Here is a 20,554-nt window from a genome sequence, read left to right as displayed (position 1 = left end):
TTCAGGGAGAGTGTGACACCCCAGCACCCCAATATTCACCAGTCATGTAATTAGGACATGTTTTGTACAAAGTTTGCCTTGTGAGGTATCATTCTAAAAGTCTTGGTCTTCTAGACATTAATATCTCGTGGCATTGTCTGTGCTATTGTCGTGTGTGAGGTTATGAAGTTTGGCTTTGTGTGTGTTACTGGAACGTGCTGTGAGGCTGAAAACACCCCCAAGCCGCCTGCCAGGCACGACAGTAAAAAGGCCAAACAAGGTTAATGGCTCAGTGAGGAGATGCGCACAGGCACCAGGATCACCCCAGGACTGTGTGCAACAGAAACCTCCCCGAGACAGCGCTGCACAATGGGCACTGCCTGACCCAGGCCACAGCAAAGGAGCTTTCCAGCAGGTGGGGGCAAGATAAAAAAGGGGGCAATGACAGCATGATGGGACCTCGCTCTCCCCACAACGACACGCCTGGGAACACCTGCGGGGCAAGGACTGAACTGGGGGAAGTGCTGGGCCCAGGCTAAGGGATTTCCAGCCTGTGTAAGAGACCCTGGGAACGCCAAGGCAGCTTGGGCCTTACGGATCTGCCAGCCTATGAGTCAGGGCGAGAAGCTGCTCATTGATATCCAAGCGCTCCAGCGTGTTAAGCTCAGTTTGTGGGTTTGTTTCCTAAGGAATCTGCTTTGTTTGCTGTCACTTATAACACTTAACAGCCAGCGTTTGTAGTTCAGAACCTTGGTTTGGTTTTGTCTAAACCCAGTGGGTAGAAATCGTACTTGGGGCAGAAGCCTGTTGTGTAACTTCCTCCACATCGAGGGAGGGGCGGGTTTCATGAGCTCAGGCTGTACCGTTCTCTGTGCAGCACAAGATGGGGCGATTTTGGATTTACTCTTCAAATGGGGGTGCACGTGTGTAACTGGGCAGTTCCTGAGCTGAGCCTCCCCAGGCAGAGCTGATCTCAGCGTGTGTGTGAAGCCGCAGCTGGGTGTGTCCCTACCTGTGCGAATGCTGGTGAATGTCCGGCCTGCAGAGCTTAGCAACTTGTCACAGCAGCAGAGTGAGAGGGAGCCCGGGCTGGTGGGTCGAGGGGCTCAGCGGTGCCCCAGTTCCAGGCGCCACCCCGAGGGGGGAACCCGTCACAGAGATCTAGGAAGTTGCACTCTAAGAGATGGGAGACGTGTGACATCATCTTCAGGAGCTGATTGCAAATGGCATCATTGCAGGGTCCCGCAGCCCATACGCCTCACCCTAGCCAGTCCCTGAGCCCCCGGGCCTGGCACAGGCTGCTGGGCCGAGCATTTCTTCCCGTCCGGTTCTTCCCTGGCCCTCAGGGGGAAGGCAGCCAGGGGGCGTCTCAGCCAGGGTGGGCTGGCCGGTGGGGCGCGCTGTCCTGGGCTGCCCCAGAGCTGGGCGGGAGGTGTGCAAGCCCTGGCCCTGGTTCAGGGGCCTCAGTCCAGGCACAGGGCCTGTGTGCGAGTCTCGGGCCAGTGACACATGTCACAGAGCCCCAGGATCGGTGCCACTGCCAGCTTCTAAACCGTCCCTTGGGGGAACCCTTCAGTGGGGCAGCCCCCAAGGGCCCCACGTGCCCTCTGGGGCCGGCTCCACAGCCTCCTGCGTCACCTGTGCTCTGCCCGGTGAGCCCCACAGAGCCAGGCCCGGGGGGGCCAGCCCCAGCTGTGGTTTGCTGGTCACCGGGGCGCGGCGCTGGCAGCTCTTAGCATAGCACAGAGATGAAAAGGGGGGGGGGTCTGGGGGCCCTAGGGGAATGGGGGAGGGGCCATCATCCCATTGCTTCCCCTGCTCCCTGGGGCCCTGATGTTGCCAGGCCAGGGACCCCCCACAGGCCCCATTCCCATGTGGCTCTGCCCACTGCTCCCCTCACCCCTGGGACAGGGTCACAGCCTGGCCCCACAGCTGGCTTTGGGCTCCATGTCAGCCTGGCCTGGCCCTGTCCTCCTGGGGCGCTGGTGAGCCCCCCACGCTGGAGCCCTGCCCCGGCCCTGGCCGTTGTAGTGACGCCCCGTGAGGCAGGTCACCTGGGGCACTGAGATCGGGGGGGACCCTGCCCTTGTTGTACTCAAAGTGCTGCACAGGATCTTTTCAGGGGGGATAAGGCAAAACGCCACATTTATTAGTAATCCAGGTATTCACATGCAGATGATACAGTGTTAACGGGCACCTGGATTGATGCAGTGTTAACGGGCACCTGGATTGCTACTAAATGTGGCGTTTTGCCGTATCCCCCCTGGAAAGAGCCTGTGCAGAACAACACCCTGGTGAGAGCCCCCTGCACGGCGCCATGGTGCTGCCCTGCCCCTCCCCCAGACCAGCCCCCAAGGCCCCTGCAGGCAGCAGCAGAATTTATGGGGGGTCCCAGCATCCTCCCCCAGACACCGTGTGTCAGGGGCTTGCCCAGCAGCCTCGGGGAGGGGGGCAGGGTGAGCGTCGGGGGTGGGGGTGTCTGTCCCTGCACAAAGCATTACGAAGGCCTGAATTCGGGCCAGGCACCGCAGGCCGGTGAGACCCCCCGGCCCCGTGGCTCTGCCAGCTGGCGTGGGGCACTGGGAGCACGGCCCCCGCCCAGCCCCGCGTCACGGCCGGGCAGCCGGGGCCGCGCCCAGTGGAGCAGAAGGAGCTGGCAGCGGGCGGGACAATGAGCCATTCACCGGGCCAGCTCCTTGGGTAGCTGCAATTAGGGCAGAAGCCAGGTGCTCTGCTCGGCGGCCGAGCCGCGACGTGCCAGCCCTGAGCACGGACAAGAGCCCGTGTTTGCAGGGCACCACCTGCCCCCCCACTCGGGGGCCCTGCCCAGACTCAGCCTGCCTGTGGCGCGTCTGGCACCCACAGGGGTGAAAGAGGCAGCGAGCCCAGCGCCTCGCCCGCTCCCAGCCCGCCTCTGCCCCAGCCCCTGAGGGCCACTCTCCCCATTATACAGCTGGGGAAACTGAGGAACCAAGCAAGCGAGGGACTTGCCCAAGGTCGGTCAGGGCCAGAGGCCTGGCTCCCAGCCCCCCTGCTCTAACCCACCCCTGAGCTGGGAAGAACCCAGGCGCCCTGGCTCCCAGCTCTGACTGGCACAGACTGTATCTCACACACCAAGCCCCAGGCCCCCCCCATGTTTCCCTTCCCCACTGCCCCTCCAGATGGGCCAACAGGTGTCCTCTGGCTGGGGGGAGGGGCACAGACCCAGGCGGGGGCATGGGGACCACCCCCCGGGTTTGGCTGGTGCTGGCCCGTGGGCGGGAATGCGCCCAGCAGATGCAGGCCCCTGCGGCTGGTCAGATGCTGCCGGGGGCAGCACAGGAGAGGCCCTTCCTCCTCCCCCCGGAGTAAGCACCGGGGCCAGGGCAGGCCCCTGCAACCAGCCTGGCCCCCAAGGGCCGCCAAGGAAGAGCCCCCCCACCCCCCACCTGCTCAACCCCCCCACACTGACACCCCCAGATGATGAGACCAGCCCCCTTACCCTGCATCCTCAGGAACAACCCAGGGCCTCCAGGACACCGGAGACCAGGCCAGGCATGTGGGAGCCCGGGGCCAGGCTGCCCGGGGCTGCGGGTCGGGAGTGAGGGGCACCGGCCGCGCGGGGGGGGTGCGGGTCGGGAGTGGGGGGCACTGGCAGAGCGGGGGGGCTGTGGGTCGGGAGTGGGGAGGCACCGCAGGGGGCTGCGGGTCGGGAGTGGGGGCACCAGCAGAGCGGGGGCTGCGGGTCGGGAGGGGGCACCGGCAGAGCGGGGGCTGCGGGTCGGGAGTGGGGGCACCGGCAGAGCGGGGGCTGCGGGTCGGGAGTGGGGCACCGGCAGAGCGGGGGCTGCGGTCGGGAGTGGGGGCACCGCAGAGCGGGGGCTGCGGGTCGGGAGTGGGGCACCGGCAGAGCGGGGTGGCTGCGGGGCGGAGTGGGGGCACCGGGAGAGCGGGGGCTGCGGGGAGTGGGGAGGCACCGCAGGGGCTGCGGGGCGGAGTGGGGGCACTGGCAGAGCGGGGGCTGCGGGTGGGAGTGGGGGCACCGGCAGAGCGGGGGCTGCGGGTCGGGAGTGGGGGCACCGGCAGAGCGGGGGCTGCGGGTCGGGAGTGGGGGCACCGGCAGAGCGGGGTGGCTGCGGGGCGGAGTGGGGCACCGGAGTGGGGAGGCACCGCAGGGGGCTGCGGGGCGGAGTGGGGGCACTGGCAGAGCGGGGGCTGCGGGTGGGGAGTGGGGGCACCGGCAGAGCGGGGGCTGCGGGTCGGGAGTGGGGCACCGGCAGAGCGGGGGCTGCGGGTCGGGAGTGGGGGCACCGGCAGAGCAGGGGGCTGCGGGTCGGGAGTGGGGGCACCGGCAGAGCGGGGGCTGCGGGTCGGGAGTGGGGCACCGGCAGAGCGGGGGCTGCGGGTCGGGAGTGGGGCACCGGCAGAGCGGGGCTGCGGGTCGGGAGTGGGGGCACCGGCAGAGCGCGGGGGCTGCGGGTCGGGAGTGGGGGCACTGGCAGAGCGGGGGCTGCGGGGCGGAGTGGGGGCACCGGCAGAGCGGGGGCTGCGGGTCGGGAGTGGGGGCACTGGCAGAGCGGGGGCTGCGGGTCGGGAGTGGGGCACCGGCAGAGCGGGGGCTGCGGGTCGGGAGTGGGGCACTGGCAGAGCGGGGGCTGCGGGTCGGGAGTGGGGCACCGGCAGAGCGGGGCTGCGGGTGGGGAGTGGGGGCACCGCAGGGGGCTGCGGGTCGGGAGTGGGGGCACTGGCAGAGCGGGGCTGCGGGTCAGGAGTGGGGGCACCGGCAGAGCGGGGGCTGCGGGTGGGGAGTGAGGGGCACCGGGGGAGCGGGGGCTGCGGGTGGGGAGGGTGGGGCACCACAGGGGGCTGCGGGTCGGGAGTGGGGGGCACTGGCAGAGCGGGGGGGCTGCGGGTCGGGAGTGGGGGGCACCGGCAGAGCGGGGGGGGCTGCGGGTCGGGAGTGGGGGGCACCGGCAGAGCGGGGGGGGCTGCGGGTCGGGAGTGGGGCACTGGCAGAGCGGGGGCTGCGGGTCGGGAGTGGGGGCACCGGCAGAGCGGGGGCTGCGGGTCGGGAGTGGGGGCACCGGCAGAGCGGGGGCTGCGGGTGGGGAGTGGGGGCACCGCAGGGGGCTGTGGGTCGGGAGTGGGGGCACTGGCAGAGCGGGGGCTGCGGGGAGTGGGGGCACTGGCAGAGCGGGGGCTGCGGGTGGGGAGTGGGGGCACCGCAGGGGGCTGCGGGTCGGGAGTGGGGAGGGCACCAGGGGGCTGCGGGTCGGGGAGGGGCACCGGTCGGGAGTGGGGAGGGCACCGCAGGGGGCTGCGGGTCGGGAGTGGGGGCACTGGCAGAGCGGGGGCTGCGGGTGGGGAGGGGCACCGCAGGGCACCGCAGGGGGCTGCGGGTCGGGAGTGGGGGCACTGGCAGAGCGGGGGCTGCGGGTCGGGAGTGGGGGCACCGGCAGAGCGGGGGCTGCGGGTCGGGAGTGGGGCACCGCAGGGGCTGCAGGTGGGAGTGGGGCACTGGCAGAGCGGGGCTGCGGGTCGGGAGTGGGGGCACCGGCAGAGCGGGGGCTGCGGGTCGGGAGTGGGGGCACCGGCAGAGCGGGGGCTGCGGGGAGTGGGGCACCGGCAGAGCGGGGGCTGCGGGGAGTGGGGCACCGGCAGAGCGGGGGCTGCGGGTCGGGAGTGGGGGCACTGGCAGAGCGGGGCTGCGGGTCGGGAGTGGGGGCACTGGCAGGCGGGGGCTGCGGGAGTGGGGGCACTGGCAGAGCGGGGGCTGCGGGTCGGGAGTGGGGCACCGCAGAGCAGCGGGGGCTGTGGGTCGAGTGGGGCACCGGCAGAGCGGGGCTGCAGGTGGGAGTGGGGCACCGCAGGGGGCTGTGGGTCGGGAGTGGGGCACCGGCAGAGCGGGGGCCTGCGGGTCGGGAGTGGGGGCACTGGCAGAGCGGGGCTGCAGGGGAGTGGGAGCACTGGCAGAGCGGGGGGCCTGGCGCGGGAGTGGGGCACTGGCAGAGCGGGGGCTGTGGGTCGGGAGTGGGGAGGCACCGGGTCGGGAGTGGGGGCACTGGCAGAGCGGGGGCTGCGGGTGGGGAGTGGGGCACCGCAGGGGGCGGAGTGGGGCACTGGCAGAGCGGGGGCTGCGGGTCGGGAGTGGGGCACCGGGCACCGCAGAGCGGGGGCGGAGTGGGGCACCGGCAGAGGGGCACTGGCAGGGGGCACTGGCAGGGGGCACTGGCAGAGCGGGGGCTGCGGGTCGGGGCACCGGCAGAGCGGGGCTGCAGGTGGGGAGTGGGGGCACCGCAGGGGGCTGTGGGTCGGGAGTGGGGCACCGGCAGAGCGGGGGCTGTGGGTCGGGAGTGGGGAGGCACCGCAGGGGGCTGCGAGTGGGGGCACTGGCAGAGCGGGGGCTGGGCACGGCACCGCAGGGGGCTGGCGGGAGTGGGGGCACTGGCAGAGCGGGGGCTGCGGGTCGGGAGTGGGGAGGGCACCGCGTCGGGAGTGGGGCACCGCAGGGGGCTGCGGGTCGGGAGTGGGGGCACCGGCAGAGCGGGGGCTGCGGGTCGGGAGTGGGGGCACTGGCAGAGCGGGGGCTGCGGGTCGGGAGTGGGGGCACCGGCAGAGCGGGGGCTGTGGGTCGGGAGTGGGGAGGGCACCGCAGGGGGCTGCGGGTCGGGAGTGGGGCACCAGCAGAGCGGGGCTGCGGGTCGGGAGTGGGGGCACTGGCAGAGCGGGGGCTGCGGGTCGGGAGTGGGGCACCGGCAGAGCGGGGGCTGCGGGTCGGGAGTGGGGGCACTGGCAGAGCGGGGGCTGCGGGTCAGGAGTGGGGGCACCGGCAGAGCGGGGGCTGCGGGTGGGAGTGGGGGCACCGGCAGAGCGGGGGCTGCGGGTGGGGAGTGGGGGCACCACAGGGGGCTGCGGGTCGGGAGTGGGGGGCACTGGCAGAGCGGGGGGGCTGCGGGTCGGGAGTGGGGGCACCGGCAGAGCGGGGCTGCGGGTCGGGAGTGGGGGCACCGGCAGAGCGGGGGCTGCGGTCGGGAGTGGGGCACTGGCAGAGCGGGGGCTGCGGGTCGGGAGGGGGGGCACCGGCAGAGCGGGGGCTGCGGGTCGGGAGTGGGGCACCGGCAGAGCGGGGCTGCGGGTGGGGAGGGGCACTGGCAGGGAGTGGGGCACTGGCAGAGCGGGGCTGCGGGTGGGGAGTGGGGGCACCGCAGGGGGCTGCAGGTCAGGAGTGGGGAGGGCACCGGGGCTGCGGGTCGTGAGTGGGGAGGGCACCGCAGGGGGCGGCGGGTCGGGAGTGGGGCACCGCGGGGGTCTGCGGGTCAGGAGTGGGGAGGCACCGCAGGGGGTCTGGGCACTGGCAGAGCGGGGGCTGCGGGTGGGGAGTGGGGGCACCGCAGGGGGCTGCGGGTCGGGAGTGGGGGCACCGCAGGGGGCTGCGGGTCGGGAGTGGGGCACTGGCAGAGCGGGGGCTGCGGGTCGGGAGTGGGGGCACCAGCAGAGCGGGGGCTGCGGGTCGGGAGTGGGGGCACCGCAGGGGGCTGGTGGGGAGTGGGGGCACTGGCAGAGCGGGGCTGCGGGTCGGGAGTGGGGGCACCGGCAGAGCGGGGGCTGCGGGTCGGGAGTGGGGCACCGGCAGAGCGGGGGCTGCGGGGAGTGGGGCACCGGCAGAGCGGGGGCTGCGGGAGTGGGGCACCGGCAGAGCGGGGCTGCGGGTCGGGAGTGGGGGCACTGGCAGAGCGGGGCTGCGGGAGTGGGGGCACTGGCAGAGCGGGGGCTGCGGGGAGTGGGGGCACTGGCAGAGCGGGGGCTGCGGGTCGGGAGTGGGGGCACCGCAGAGCAGCGGGGGCTGTGGGTCGGGAGTGGGGGCACCGGCAGAGCGGGGGCTGCAGGTGGGGAGTGGGGGCACCGCAGGGGCTGTGGGTCGGGAGTGGGGGCACCGGCAGAGCGGGGCCTGCGGGTCGGGAGTGGGGGCACTGGCAGAGCGGGGGCTGCAGGGGAGTGGGAGCACTGGCAGAGCGGGGGCTGCGGGGGAGTGGGGGCACTGGCAGAGCGGGGGCTGTGGGTCAGGAGTGGGGAGGGGCACCGCAGGGGGCTGCGGGTCGGGAGTGGGGGCACTGGCAGAGCGGGGCTGCGGGTGGGAGTGGGGCACCGCAGGGGCACCGCACGGGGGCTGCGGGTCGGGAGTGGGGGCACTGGCAGAGCGGGGGCTGCGGGTCGGGAGTGGGGCACCGGCAGAGCGGGGCTGCGGGAGTGGGGCACCGGCAGAGCGGGGGCTGCGGGGAGTGGGGCACCGGCAGAGCGGGGGCTGCGGGTCGGGAGTGGGGGCACTGGCAGAGCGGGGCTGCGGGGAGTGGGGCACTGGCAGAGCGGGGGCTGCGGGGGAGTGGGGGCACTGGCAGAGCGGGGGCTGCGGGTCGGGAGTGGGGCACCGGCAGAGCGGGGGCTGCAGGTGGGGAGTGGGGGCACCGCAGGGGCTGTGGGTCAGGAGTGGGGGCACCGGCAGAGCGGGGGCTGTGGGTCGGGAGTGGGAGGGCACCGCAGGGGGCTGCAGGTCAGGAGTGGGGGCACTGGCAGAGCGGTGGGGAGTGGGGGCACCGCAGGGGGCTGGGCACCGCAGGGGGCTGCGGGGAGTGGGGGCACTGGCAGAGCGGGGGCTGCGGGTCAGGAGGGCACCGCAGGGGGCTGCAGGTCAGGAGTGGGGAGGGCACCGCAGGGGCTGCGGGTCAGGAGTGGGGGCACCGCAGGGGGCTGCGGGTCGGGAGTGGGGGCACCGGCAGAGCGGGGGCTGCGGGTCGGGAGTGGGGCACTGGCAGAGCAGGGGCTGCAGGTCGGGAGTGGGGCACCGGCAGAGCGGGGCTGTGGGTCGGGAGTGGGAGGGGCACCGCAGGGGCTGCGGGTCGGGAGTGGGGGCACTGGCAGAGCAGGGGGCTGCAGGTCGGGAGTGGGGGCACCGGCAGAGCAGGGGCTGCGGGTCGGGAGTGGGGCACTGGCAGAGCGGGGGCTGCGGGTCGGGAGTGGGGCACCGGCAGAGCGGGGGCTGCGGGTCGGGAGTGGGGGCACCGGCAGAGCAGGGGCTGCGGGTCAGGAGTGGGGCACCGGCAGAGCGGGGCTGCGGGGAGTGGGGGCACCGCAGAGCAGCGGGGCCCGGGCCGCTGGGCTGCAGGACACGGCGCAGCCGCCAGGTGGCGCTGGGGCCCCAGGACGGACCCGGCGGTGGGGCGGGGCGCTCGGCCCCAGGACGGACACGGGGACTACAGCTCCCGGCATGCACCACGCCAGCCGCCCGGCGCCCCGCCCCGCCCCGCTCGCTGCGGCCTGGGCGCGCGGGGCAGGCCGGGAGCTGTAGTTCCGCCCGTTGCCGTGGTGACAGGCCCCGCCCAACCCGGAAGTGGGTGGAGCGGTTCTAAGATGGCGTCTCCTCCTCAGGGGGGCCCGATGGCGATCGCCATGCGGCTGCGGAACCAGCTCCAGGCCGTCTACAAGATGGACCCGCTCCGCAACGAGGTGAGGCGCCGCGGCTCCCCCGCACCGGCCGGCCTCGGGCCACTGAGCTGCGCGCATGCGCGGGCGGAAGAGGGGCTCCCGCGCCTGAGTGGGCGAGGGAACGGGCTGCGCATGCGCACTGGTGACGGTGCGCACGTGCTCTGAAGGCTGTGCCTGGCGGTGCGAGGGCTGCCCGTGCGCATGCGTGAGCCTCGTGTCCTCGCTGCGGGGACTCCGAGTCCGCCCCCTAGGGCCCAGGCCCCGCCCCCAGCCGGGCTGGGGCAGAGTTAAGGTGATGTCGTCCGGGGAGGGACAGGCCAGTGTGCAGTGGGGGAGCTGGTAGCCCTGTCGGGGCCCATCCACTCCCTGCCCCCCACAGTCCCCATGGGGTCCCCCTCCTGCCAAGCTGGGGCAGCTCGGTGGGTCCCCTGCACAGTTCCCTCTGCGGCTGGGCCCTCACTCCCCGGGCGCCTCCCTGGGCTGAGCCAGCACATGGGTCAGGAGGAGCTAGGGGTCGAGAGCAGCTCTGCAGGCCGAGGTGGGGAGGGGCGGGGGGCAGGTCTAGGGCTCACAACCCCAGAGGTGCAGGTTCACGGACCGCTGCATTGGCCCCCCAAGATGGCAGTGGCCCTGCGAGCTGGTCTGACCCCAGCCGGGCCCCTGGCCATGGGGACTGGTGGCCAGGCTCTGCTAGGGGCTGTTGGTGCTGTGCCCGTGCCCGTGCCCAGCCCCAGGCAGAGCCTGGCCACCCTCCTGCTGGGGCCCAGCCAGGGGTGCCTGCGTTCCTTGGGCACAGGGCGAGGACGTGGCGGGGCTGCTCTCCCGGCACGCAGAGGTTCACGGGCCCGGAGCCCCACAGCCAAGCCCACCCACGGGCACCTGCCTTGATTCTGGCCCTCGTAACTGCCGCGCCGTGAGCCACCTCGTGCCGGGGTCTGGCCCCCTTCTATCCCAGAGCCTGCAACACGCTGCACCTTAGGGGGAGTGTGGCACCAGCCCCCCCGGAGTGCAGTCCCTGTGTGGCCCTGCCCCCACACAGGCTGCTGGTGGGGGACGCCCCAGCCCCGGGCCATCCCCTGCCGGGCAGGAGGGCCCCTCGTTTGCCAGCCCATGGGGCGGGGTGGCTGCGCAGAGGCACTGGCCTCTCTGGGCCCCTGAGGGATGGGAGCTGACAGCCACCTGGCTTCCCCGCCTCTGTCTGGGCTGGGAAGTAGTGGTGGGGTGTGGGATTGAGCAGGCAGGAGGGGACACCCCAGGGTTGAGGGGCACCAGTACAGCTGTGGGGTGGAGGGGACCCCAGCGCGGGATCGCAGGGGCTGCAGGTCGGGAGTGAGGGGCACCAGCAGAGCTGTGGGGGGAGGGGACCCCAGCGCGGGATCGCAGGGGCTGCAGGTCAGGAGTGAGGGGCCCCAGCAGAGCTGTGGGGGGAGGGGACCCCGGCGTGGGATCGCAGGGGCTGTGGGTCGGGAGTGAGGGGCACCAGCAAAGCTGTGGGGGAGAGGGGACCCCGGCGTGGGATCACAGGGGCTGCAGGTCGGGAGTGAGGGGCCCCAGCAGAGCTGGGGGAGAGGGGACCCCGGCGTGGGATCACAGGGGCTGCGGGTCGGGAGTGAGGGGTCCCAGGAGAGCTGTGGGGGGAGGGGACCCCGGAGTGGGATCACTGGGGCTGCGGGTCGGGAGTGAGGGGCACCAGGAGAGCTGGGGGAGAGGGGACCCCGGTGTGGGATCACAGGGGCTGCGGGTCGGGAGTGAGGGGCACCAGCAGAGCTGTGGGAGAGGGGACCCCAGCACGGGATCGCAGGGGCTGTGGGTCGGGAGTGAGGGGCCCCAGCAGAGCTGTGGGGGGAGGGGACCCCAGCACGGGATCGCAGGGGCTGCGGGTCGGGAGTGAGGGGCCCCAGCAGAGCTGGGGGAGAGGGGACCCCGGTGTGGGATCACAGGGGCTGTGGATCGGGAGTGAGGGGCCCCAGCAGAGCTGTGGGGGGAGGGGACCCCGGCGTGGGATCACAGGGGCTGCGGGTCGGGAGTGAGGGGCACCAGCAGAGCTGTGGGAGAGGGGACCCCGGTGTGGGATCGCAGGGGCTGCGGGTCGGGAGTGAGGGGTCCCAGCAGAGCTGTGGGGGGAGGGGACCCCGGCGTGGGATCACAGGGGCTGCGGGTCGGGAGTGAGGGGCACCAGCAAAGCTGTGGGGGGAGGGGACCCCAGCACGGGATCGCAGGGGCTGCGGGTCGGGCGTGAGGGGCCCCAGCCGAGCGGTGGGGGGAGGGGAGATCGCAGGGGCTGCGGGTCGGGAGTGAGGGGCCCCAGCAGAGCTGTGGGGGGAGGGGACCCCGGCGTGGGATCGCAGGGGCTGCGGGTCGGGAGTGAGGGGCCCCGCTGACACGTGCCCCGTCTGGCAGGAGGAGGTGAAGGTGAAGATGAAGGAGCTGAACGAGCACATCGTGTGCTGCCTCTGCGCCGGGTACTTCATCGACGCCACCACCATCACGGAGTGTCTGCACACCTGTGAGTGCGGGGCCAGGCTGGCGGGGGGGCAGCAGGGCCCAGCCCCCCCCCCCTCGGGCTGGTTCACGGCAGCGGGGGTAGCAGGCTCCTGCAGCTGAGGGCGGGGGGGGCCGGGCTCCCAGTGGCTCCGCTGCTCAATCTGGCCCAGCTTGGCCTGCCCTCCCTGGCCCAGGGGCTGCACTGGGGAGCCGGTGTCCGCCCCCGGGAGTCAGCAGCCCCCTATGCCTGTGAAGGAGCCAGTCGGGCCGGGGCAGGGGGCAGAGGGAGCTGGCCGAGGGGAGCCGCTGCCCTGGGTATGGGGAGCGGGGTGGGGGGCTGGTCAGGCCCCTGCCTCGGCCTCCCCCTCACCCCTGCGCTCTCAGGGGTTGCCTGCTGCAGTGAGCCGGGCCAGCAGGTGGCAGCATCGCACCGCCCTGCGTGGGGTGGGGATGGCCCTGGGGGGCACCGGTCCTGAGCTGTGGGGAGCTCAGGGCGACCCTGGGGAGGGGGATCAGCGCCGCGGCGGGAGCCAACCCAGCCCCCAGCACCTGCAGGAGGAGGCTCCCTGGGCTGGGTCAGCCCCCGCCGGGGCAGGGGCAGGGGCTGCTGGCTGAAGCCGGCTGTGGGGTAGATGGGCCCAGCGTGGGGAGCCGGGCCCCCTCCTGTGCTGTGCAGTGCTGCGCTGCCCCCTGGCTACGGCGGGAGGGGGCCGGGCTGGTCCCTGGGGCTGGGCCAGGCCGGGGCCCCTGGCTACGGCGGGAGGGGGCCAGGCCAGGCCAGGGCCCCTGGCTCTGGCGGGAGGGGGCTGGGCCAGGCCGGGTGCTGCGGCCCCTGGCTCTGGCGGGAGGGAGGGGGCCCCTGGCTCGGGCGGGAGGGAGGGGCCCCTGGCTCTGGCGGGAGGGAGGGGCCTCTGGCTCTGGCGGGAGGGAGGGGGCCCCTGGCTCTGGCTCTGGCTCTGGCGGGAGGGATGGGCCCCTGGCTCTGGCGGGAGGGAGGGGGCCCCTGGCTCTGGCTCTGGCGGGAGGGAGGGGGCCCCTGGCTCTGGCTCTGGCGGGAGGGAGGGGGCCTCTGGCTCTGGCGGGAGGGAGGGGGCACCTGGCTCTGGCGCGGGAGGAGGGCTCCTGGCTCTGGCGGGAGGGGGCCGGGCAGCTCCCTGGGGCTGGCCCAGGCCGGGTGCTGCGGCCCCGGGCTCTGGCGGGAGGGGGCTGGGCCAGGCCGGGTGCTGCGGCCCCTGGCTCTGGCGGGAGGGCGGGGGCCCCTTGCTCTGGCGGGAGGGGGCCCCTGGCTCTGGCGGGAGGGAGGGGGCCCCTGGCTCTGGCTCTGGCGGGAGGGAGGGGCCCCGGCTCTGACCCCCCCCCGCCCCGCAGTCTGCAAGAGCTGCATCGTGAAGTACCTGCAGAGCAGCAAGTACTGCCCCATGTGCAACACGTAGATACACGAGACGCAGCCGTTGCTCAACCTCAAGCAGGACCGCGTCATGCAGGACGTCATCTACAAGCTGGTGCGCGGCCTGCAGGAGAGTGAGTGGGGGGCTCTGCTGGGGTGAGTGGGGGCTGCTGGGGTGAGTGGGGCGGGGTGGGTGGGGGCTCTGCTGTGATATCGGGGGGCAGCATGCGCCCCACCTGCAGCCCCTGCGTAGGGAGCCATCGGCACGAGGGGCCGGGCCCGTGACTGGGAGACGCCCGTCGATGGCTCCACGCCGCAGCGCCCAGCCCCCTGCCCGGCCAGCGGCTGCCTTCACCCCAGAGCGCACAGCCTGGGCCGGGCCCTACCGGGGGGGAAGCTGGCACCCTGCGGGGTGGGTGGCAGAGGCCCCGTGTGGGGGGCCCTATGAAAGGGAGTGGGGACCCCGTGTGTGTGTGGGGGGGGTGGCGGGGGGCCCTGGGAGAGGGAGTGCGGGTCCTGCGGCGGAGCTGGGGGCCCCATGTGGGGACTGGAGGCAGGGGCCACTTGGGGGTGAGGGGCTGGGGCCCCATGGGGGAGGCAGGGGCCCTGGGAGAGGAGTGGGGTCCTGCGGCGGAGCTGGGGCCCTGTAGGTGGAGGCGGGGGCGAGGGCTGGGGCCCTGGGGAGGCGGGGGCCCTGGGAGAGGGAGTGGGGGCCCCGTGTGGGGGACTGGAGGCAGGGGGCCGCTTGTGGGGGCGAGGGGCTGGGGCCCCATGGGGAGGTGGGGGCCCTGGGAGAGAGGAGTGGGGCCCTGCGGCGGAGCTGGGGGCTGGAGGCAGGGGGCCGCTTGGGGCGAGGGGCTGGGGCCCCGTGGGGGGGGAGGCGGGGGGCCCTGGGAGAGGGAGTGGGGGCCCTGCGGCGGAGCTGGGGGCTGGAGGCAGGGGGCTGCTTGGGGGGCGAGGGGCTGGGGCCCCATGGGGAGGTGGGGGCCCTGGGAGAGGAGTGGGGCCCTGCGGCGGAGCTGGGGCCCCGTGGGGGAGGCGGGGTCCCTGGGAGAGGGGTGGGGCCCTGCGGCGGAGCTGGGGCCCCGTGGGGAGGGGGTGAAGCCGGCCGGGCGCTGAGCGCTGTCCCTCCCCCCGCAGGCGAGGAGAAGCGGATCCGCGAGTTCTACCAGTCGCGGGGCCTCGACCGAGTGACCCAGCCCAGCAGTGAGGGTGCGAAGCTCCCAGCCTGTGCCTGGCTGGGGGGGGCTCTGAGCCCTGTGCTGGGGGGGGGACAGGGGTGGCAGGGAGCTCTGGAGCTGGGGGATGGAGCGGTGGGGTGAGATGGGGCAGTGGGGAGGGCTCTGTGGAGTTGGGGTGGGACGGAGCGGCGGGGAGGGGTCTGGGGCTGGCGTGGGCAGGACGGGGTGGCGGGGGAGGGGGCTCGGGGGGCTGGGGCTGCAGGATGGGGTCGCGGGAGGGCTCGGGGCTGGCGTGGGCAGGCTGTAGCTGCCTCTCCTGGGGTCCTGCCCCTGCCTGAGCTGTGTGCTGGTGTGCTGGCCTGGGCCCTCCCCAGGGTGGTGGGAGAGGGGGCTGGCTGGGGATGGGGTGGGGCTCTCACTGCCCCCGGGTGCTGGCTGGGGGGCCGGGCCCGTGGCTGTCACTGCCCCGGGTGCTGGCTGGGGGCCGGGCCGTGGCTCACTGCCCCCTCCGGGTGCTGGCTGGGGCCGGGCCCGTGGCTCTCACTGCCCCCCCCGGGTGCTGGCTGGGGGGCCGGGCCCGTGGCTCTCACTGCCCCCCCCGGGTGCTGGCTGGGGGGCCGGGCCCGTGGCTCTCACTGCCCTGCGTCTCCCCCAGATCCCGTGGTCGACACGATGGGTTTGCCCTACAGCAGCTTCGACCACTCCCGGGCCCACTACTATCGCTACGACGAGCACGTCTCCCTGTGCCTGGAGCGGCAGAGGTCAGTGGGGCGGTGTCCGCGGGGTGGGTGGGGGGCTCTCGATGCTGATCCGCAGCCCTGGCTTCCCTCCCCGTGCCCCCAGCCTGCCCTGAGCCGTGGAGGGGGGGGGGCTCTCCATGCTGATGCGCAGCCCTGGCTTCCCTCCCCGTGCCCCCAGCCTGCCCTGAGCCGGGGGGGGGGGGCTCTCCATGCTGATCCGCAGCCCTGGCTTCCCTCCCCGTGCCCCCAGCCTGCCCTGAGCCCCGCCGCGCACCCCAGCCGGGCAGCCGGTGCTGGGGTTTAACCGGCCCCAGCTGCTCAGGGCAAGGAGCGCGGGCGAGTCCTGGCTCCGTGGAGGCTGGAGGGGCCTTGGGGAGGCTGAGTGGGGTTTCCGAGTGCGACTTTGGCCAGCGCCTCTCTGGGGAGGGGCCGCAGCACCGAGAGCAACGGCCCTGTGGGGCTCCGGGTCGGGGAGGCTGAGCGGGCAGCAGCCCTGCGCCCCGTCGTACGCGCTGGAGCAGTGGGGCGAGGGCACAGCGCCCCTGGCTGGCTACGAGCTCTGCCCATCCCGAAGCCCCAGCTCTGCTCTGCCCGGCCCCTGGAGCCAAGGTCGGGGAGGGGGACGTGCTGAGGGTGATCTGGGCACAAGCCCCCGGTGACAGGCCGTCCGGACCGGCGGCTGAGCGGCTGGCCCTGAGCGCCCAGCGCCGCGCTGCGGCCGGAAGGCGACTGCCGCCCTGGGCTGTGTACAGGGGGCTGGTGAGCAGGAGCCCAGGGGTGGCTGCTGCTGCGGGGATCCGGCGTCCGGCTCTGGTGCCCGCAGCCCACGAGGGCCCTTGAGAAGTTGGAGGGGCGGCGAAGAGCCCCGGGACGATGGAAGGGATCGGACCGGAGCCGCAGGGAGCCCGGGCGGTTTACAGAGAAGGGTCCCCGTCTGGGGGGGACACGCCAGCGGGCCGGGGGCTGGACGCTGGCCACGTTCAGACGGGACGTGACGCGCACACGCTGGCCGGGGGTCAGGGCTGGTGGGGCTCGAAGACGCGGCTCCCGTTGCAGGGGGGCTGCTCTGTGCTCCCCGGGGCAGGCGAGGGGAGCGCGGGGGGGAGCTGCTGTGAAGGGGGCCAGGCGGTGCCCATGCTGCACCCTCCCTGCCAGCGCCCCAGGGCTGGGCTCCCCTCCCGCAGGCCCAGCTCTCATGGGCCGTCCCCGCTTGTCTCTCCCCAGCTCCAGCAAAGAGAAGAACAAGGCCGGTTTGCAGGTAAGGCCCGGGCAGGGGGTGACCAGGCTGTGCCGCCAGCAGGGTGCAGCTCCCCGCCCGGCCGACATGGCGCCGCCTGCTGCCAGCTGAGGGCACCGGGGGGCTCTGGGGCCGCAGACGGGTGTTTCCTGGGGTGCTCAGCGGTCTGGGGGCAGGTGGGTAAGACCATGGGGGGGGCCTCTTCCCAGCCGGTGGCCTCGTTCCCCTGCTGTGCGGCTCCCCCGCGGGGGCTGGGTCCTGGCTCGCTAGCTCGGGGGGCTGGAGGCAGTGGCTAGGCCCCTTGCCAGGGGTGGGGGGAGGGCAGCCTGGGTGGCTCCTTCCACCGATGCCTCCTGTGCTCCCCATCGGCCCCGCAGCCCTGGGCTGGGCACCAGTGTGTTCCCCGAGCCCTGCTGGGCCCATGCCAGGGATGCCCCCTGCACCTGTGCCCGCCCAGCGCCCTGCCCAGCAAACGCTGCACCAGAGTAGGGACGGGGAGGGTGGCCCGGGGGAGCCCAGGGGGATCCGTGTGCAGTAGCCGTGGGGGGCGGGCTGGGGGTCTCCAAGGGGCGTGTTGGCCGGGTGCTCGCTTTGTCCCAGACCTGGTGCAGCCCTGCGCTGCCCCCTCACTCGCGCTCTCCCTTGCAGCAGAAGTACGTGCGCTGCTCGGTGCGGGCCCAGGTGCGCCACCTGCGCAGGGTCCTGTGTCACCGCCTGGGGCTGGCGCTGCAGCACGTGAGTGAGCCATGCGGGCAGGGGGTGTCGGGCCGGGCGCCGGGTGGGGGGTTGGGCCGGGCCCGGGGCTGGGGGTCTCGGGCCGGGCGCTGGGTGGGGTTGGGCCGGGCCAGGCACCGCGGGCTGGGGGTCTCGGGCCGGGCGCCGGGTGGGGTTGGGCCGGGCCGGGCACCGCGGGGCTGGGGGTCTCGGGCCGGGCGCCGGGTAGGGGTTGGGCCGGGCGCTGGGGGCTCGGGCCGGACGCCGGGGTTGGGCCGGGCCGGGCACCGCGGGCTGGGGGGTCTCGGGCCGGGCGCCGGGTGGGGTTGGGCCGGGCCGGGCACCGCGGGGCTGGGGTCTCAGGCCGGACGCCGGGGTTGGGCGGGCTGGGCACCGCGGGGCTGGGGTCTCGGGCCGGGCGCCGGGTGGGGTTGGGCCGGGCCGGGCACCGCGGGCTGGGGGGGTCTCGGGCCGGGCACTGCGGGGCTGGGGGCCCGGCCGGGCGCGGGTGGGGGTTGGGCCGGGCCGGGCACCGCGGGCTGGGGCGTCGGGCCGGGCGCCGGGTAGGGGTTGGGCGGGCCGGGCCAAGGCTGGGGGTCTCAGGCCGGACGCCGGGGTTGGGCCGGGCCGGGCACCGCGAGGCTGGGGGTCTCGGGCCGGGTGCCGGGGTTGGGCGGGCCGGGCACCGCGGGCTGGGGGTCTCGGGCCGGGCGCGGGTGGGGTTGGGCGGGCGGGCAGGGCTGGGGTCTCGGGCCGGGCGCCGTGTGGGGGTTGGGCCGGGCCGGGCACCGCGGGCTGGGGGTCTCGGGCCGGGCGCCGGGTAGGGGTTGGGCCGGGCCGGGCACCGCGGCTGGGGCTCGGGCCGGGCGCGGGTGGGGGTTGGGCCGGGCCGGGCTCGCGGGCTGGGGTCTCGGTCGGGCGCCGGGTGGGGTTGGGCGGGCCGGGCCCCATGGGGCTGGGGTCTCGGGCCGGACGCCGGGTGGGGTTGGGCCGGGCCGGGCACTGCGGGCTGGGGGTCTTGGGCCGGGCCGGGCACCACGGGGCTGGGGTCTCGGGCCGGACGCCGGGTGGGGGTTGGGCCGGGCCGGGCACCGCGGGCTGGGGTCTCGGGCCGGGCGCGGGTGGGGGTTGGGCCGGGCCGGGCCCAGGGCTGGGGGTCTCGGGCCGGGCCGGGCACCGCGGGGCTGGGGGTCTCGGGCCGGGCCTGGGCTGCGGGGGTCTCGGGCCGACGCCGGGTGGGGGTTGGGCCGGGCCGGGCCCCACGGGGCTGGGGGGGGTCTCGGGCCGGGCACTTGGTGATGCAGCGTCCCCGTGGCAGGTGCAGATCCTGTACGGCAGCGAGGTGCTCCCGGATCACATGACCATGAAGCAGCTGTGGCTGTCCCGCTGGTTCGGCAGGGTGGGTGCGGGGCCTCTTCCCTGGCACGCAGCCGGTGCCCGGCCTGGCCTGGCACTGCCCGTTTCTCACCCCCACTGAGCGCCGGGGAGGCGGCTGCTTCCCAGGGCTGGGCACTGCTCCCTCGCTGGGGGCGCTGGAGGGTCGGGGGAGCTACACTGGCAGGCAGCGGGGGATGGGGTGCGCTGGAGAGTGGGGTCGGGGGCTACGCTGGCAGGTAGCGGGGATGGGGTGCGCTGGGGAGGGGGGGGTTGGGCTACACTGGCAGGCAGCGGGGGTGCACTGGGAGGGTTGGGGGCTATGCTGGCCGGCAGTGGAGGGGGCTACGCTGGCAGGCAGCGGGGATGGGGTGCACTGGGGAGTGGGGTCGGGGCTACGCTGGCAGGCAGCGGGGGTGCACTGGGAGGGTTGGGGGCTATGCTGGCAGGCAGTGGAGGTGCGCTGGGGGCTATGCTGGCAGGCAGCGGGGATGGTGGGGTCGGGAGGCTACACTGGCAGGCAGCGGGGTGCACTGGGAGGGTTGGGGTGGCTATGCTGGCCGGCTGGGGTGGGGCTACGCTGGCCGGCAGCGGGGATGGTGGGGGTCGGGGGCTACGCTGGCAGGCAGCGGGGGTGCACTGGGAGGGTTGGGGCTATGCTGGCAGGCAGTGATGGGGTGCGCTGGGGCTATGCTGGCAGGCAGCGGGGGATGGGGGGGTCGGGGGGGCTACGCTGGCCGGCCGCGGGGGTGCACTGGGAGGGTTGGGGGCTATGCTGGCAGGCAGTGATGGGGTGCGCTGGGGCTACGCTGGCAGGCAGCGGGGATGGTGGGGGTCGGGGGCTCGCTGGCAGGCAGCGGGGGTGCACTGGGAGGTTGGGGGCTATGCTGGCTGGCAGAGGAGGGTGCACTGGGGTGGGGCTATGCTGGCAGGCAGCGGGGATGGGGTGCGCTGGGAGTGGGGTTGGGCTACACTGGCAGGCAGCGGGGTGCACTGGGAGGGTTGGGGGGCTATGCTGGCAGGCAGTGGAGGTGCGCTGGGGCTACGCTGGCAGGCAGCGGGGGATGGGGTGCACTGGGGAGTGGGTGTCGGGGGGCTACGCTGGCAGGCAGCGGGGGGGTGCGCTGGGGGGGGCCACGCTGGCCGGCAGCGGGGGATGGGGGGGTCGGGGGGCTACGAGGGTCCCGCTGCCCCTCCTGCTCTCACAGCCCCTCTCTTGCCTTGCAGCCTGCGCCCCTGCTCCTGCATTACAGCGTGAAGGAGAAGAGGAGGTAGGGGGATGGGCAGAGGCTGCCAGGCCCAGAGACCCCCACACCCTGCAGCTGCCCCCGACCCCCTAACTTAAACCCTCCTGCCCCAGCCGAGTCTATTTTTTGAATAAAACAGTTGAAAATCCCTGGCCGGTTGGCCCGTGTGTGGCACCGGGGGGAGGGGGGCAGGGGAGCGCCAGGCAGTGCCCACAGGAGGGAACAAACAGCCCCCCCGGGGCAGTACCCAGCCCCCCTTCCCACACAGCCGCATGCGGGAGTGCCGGGGGGGGGCACGGGAGGGAGGGAGCCCCGTGGAGACCGTTACCCAGCGCCAGTTGCTGTGCTGAGCTCACTAGATTAATCACCGTCACTGCCCCCCCCCCAAGGAGCGAGGGGGAAATCTGGGGCCTGGGGCCGCAGATAATGGGCTGAGAGTCATGGACCCTGCGATTCCTGGGGGGGCCCCCTGGCCGGCTTCACCGCACTCGGCCAGTTCGCCACGATTGTGGGCACGGTACCGCACCTGCCAGGGGCGCCCCCTGAATTCCTCTGGCTGGGGGGGGCGCGGGGAGCTGGGCTGCTCCCGCCCGCGGGGTAGGGAAAGGCGGGGGGGGTCTCTTGCCCCTGGGCCCCCGCCCCGAGAGGCCTGGTGAGCTGCGCTCAGCCGGCTGCCGGGCTGCAACCACGACGCGGGCGGCTGCTGTCTCCTAATCCAACAGGTGCCCTGAGCTGGCCCTGGCCCGGCGCCC

At 74.2% G+C, this 20,554-nt stretch overlaps 1 protein-coding gene across 1 annotated transcript; it reads left to right on the top strand.

Moving 5' to 3' along the window:
* The first annotated feature begins 9,303 nt into the window (after nucleotides 1-9,303).
* PCGF1 (polycomb group ring finger 1) lies at nucleotides 9,304-19,954 on the top strand. Its single transcript, XM_039541223.1, is given in 9 exon segments — nucleotides 9,304-9,459; nucleotides 11,839-11,944; nucleotides 13,291-13,443; nucleotides 14,450-14,521; nucleotides 15,146-15,251; nucleotides 16,455-16,488; nucleotides 17,119-17,202; nucleotides 18,500-18,580; nucleotides 19,783-19,954. Coding segments are annotated over 9 exon segments (780 nt in total). The 5' UTR covers nucleotides 9,304-9,363; the 3' UTR covers nucleotides 19,831-19,954.
* Nucleotides 19,955-20,554: the final 600 nt, after the last annotated feature.

This window comes from Mauremys reevesii, linkage group 5 (assembly GCF_016161935.1).
Source record: "Mauremys reevesii isolate NIE-2019 linkage group 5, ASM1616193v1, whole genome shotgun sequence".
NCBI classification, from domain to species: Eukaryota; Metazoa; Chordata; order Testudines; family Geoemydidae; genus Mauremys; species Mauremys reevesii.
Note: the sequence above shows the minus strand (reverse complement) of the source record. Positions and strands in the feature narration are given on the sequence as shown.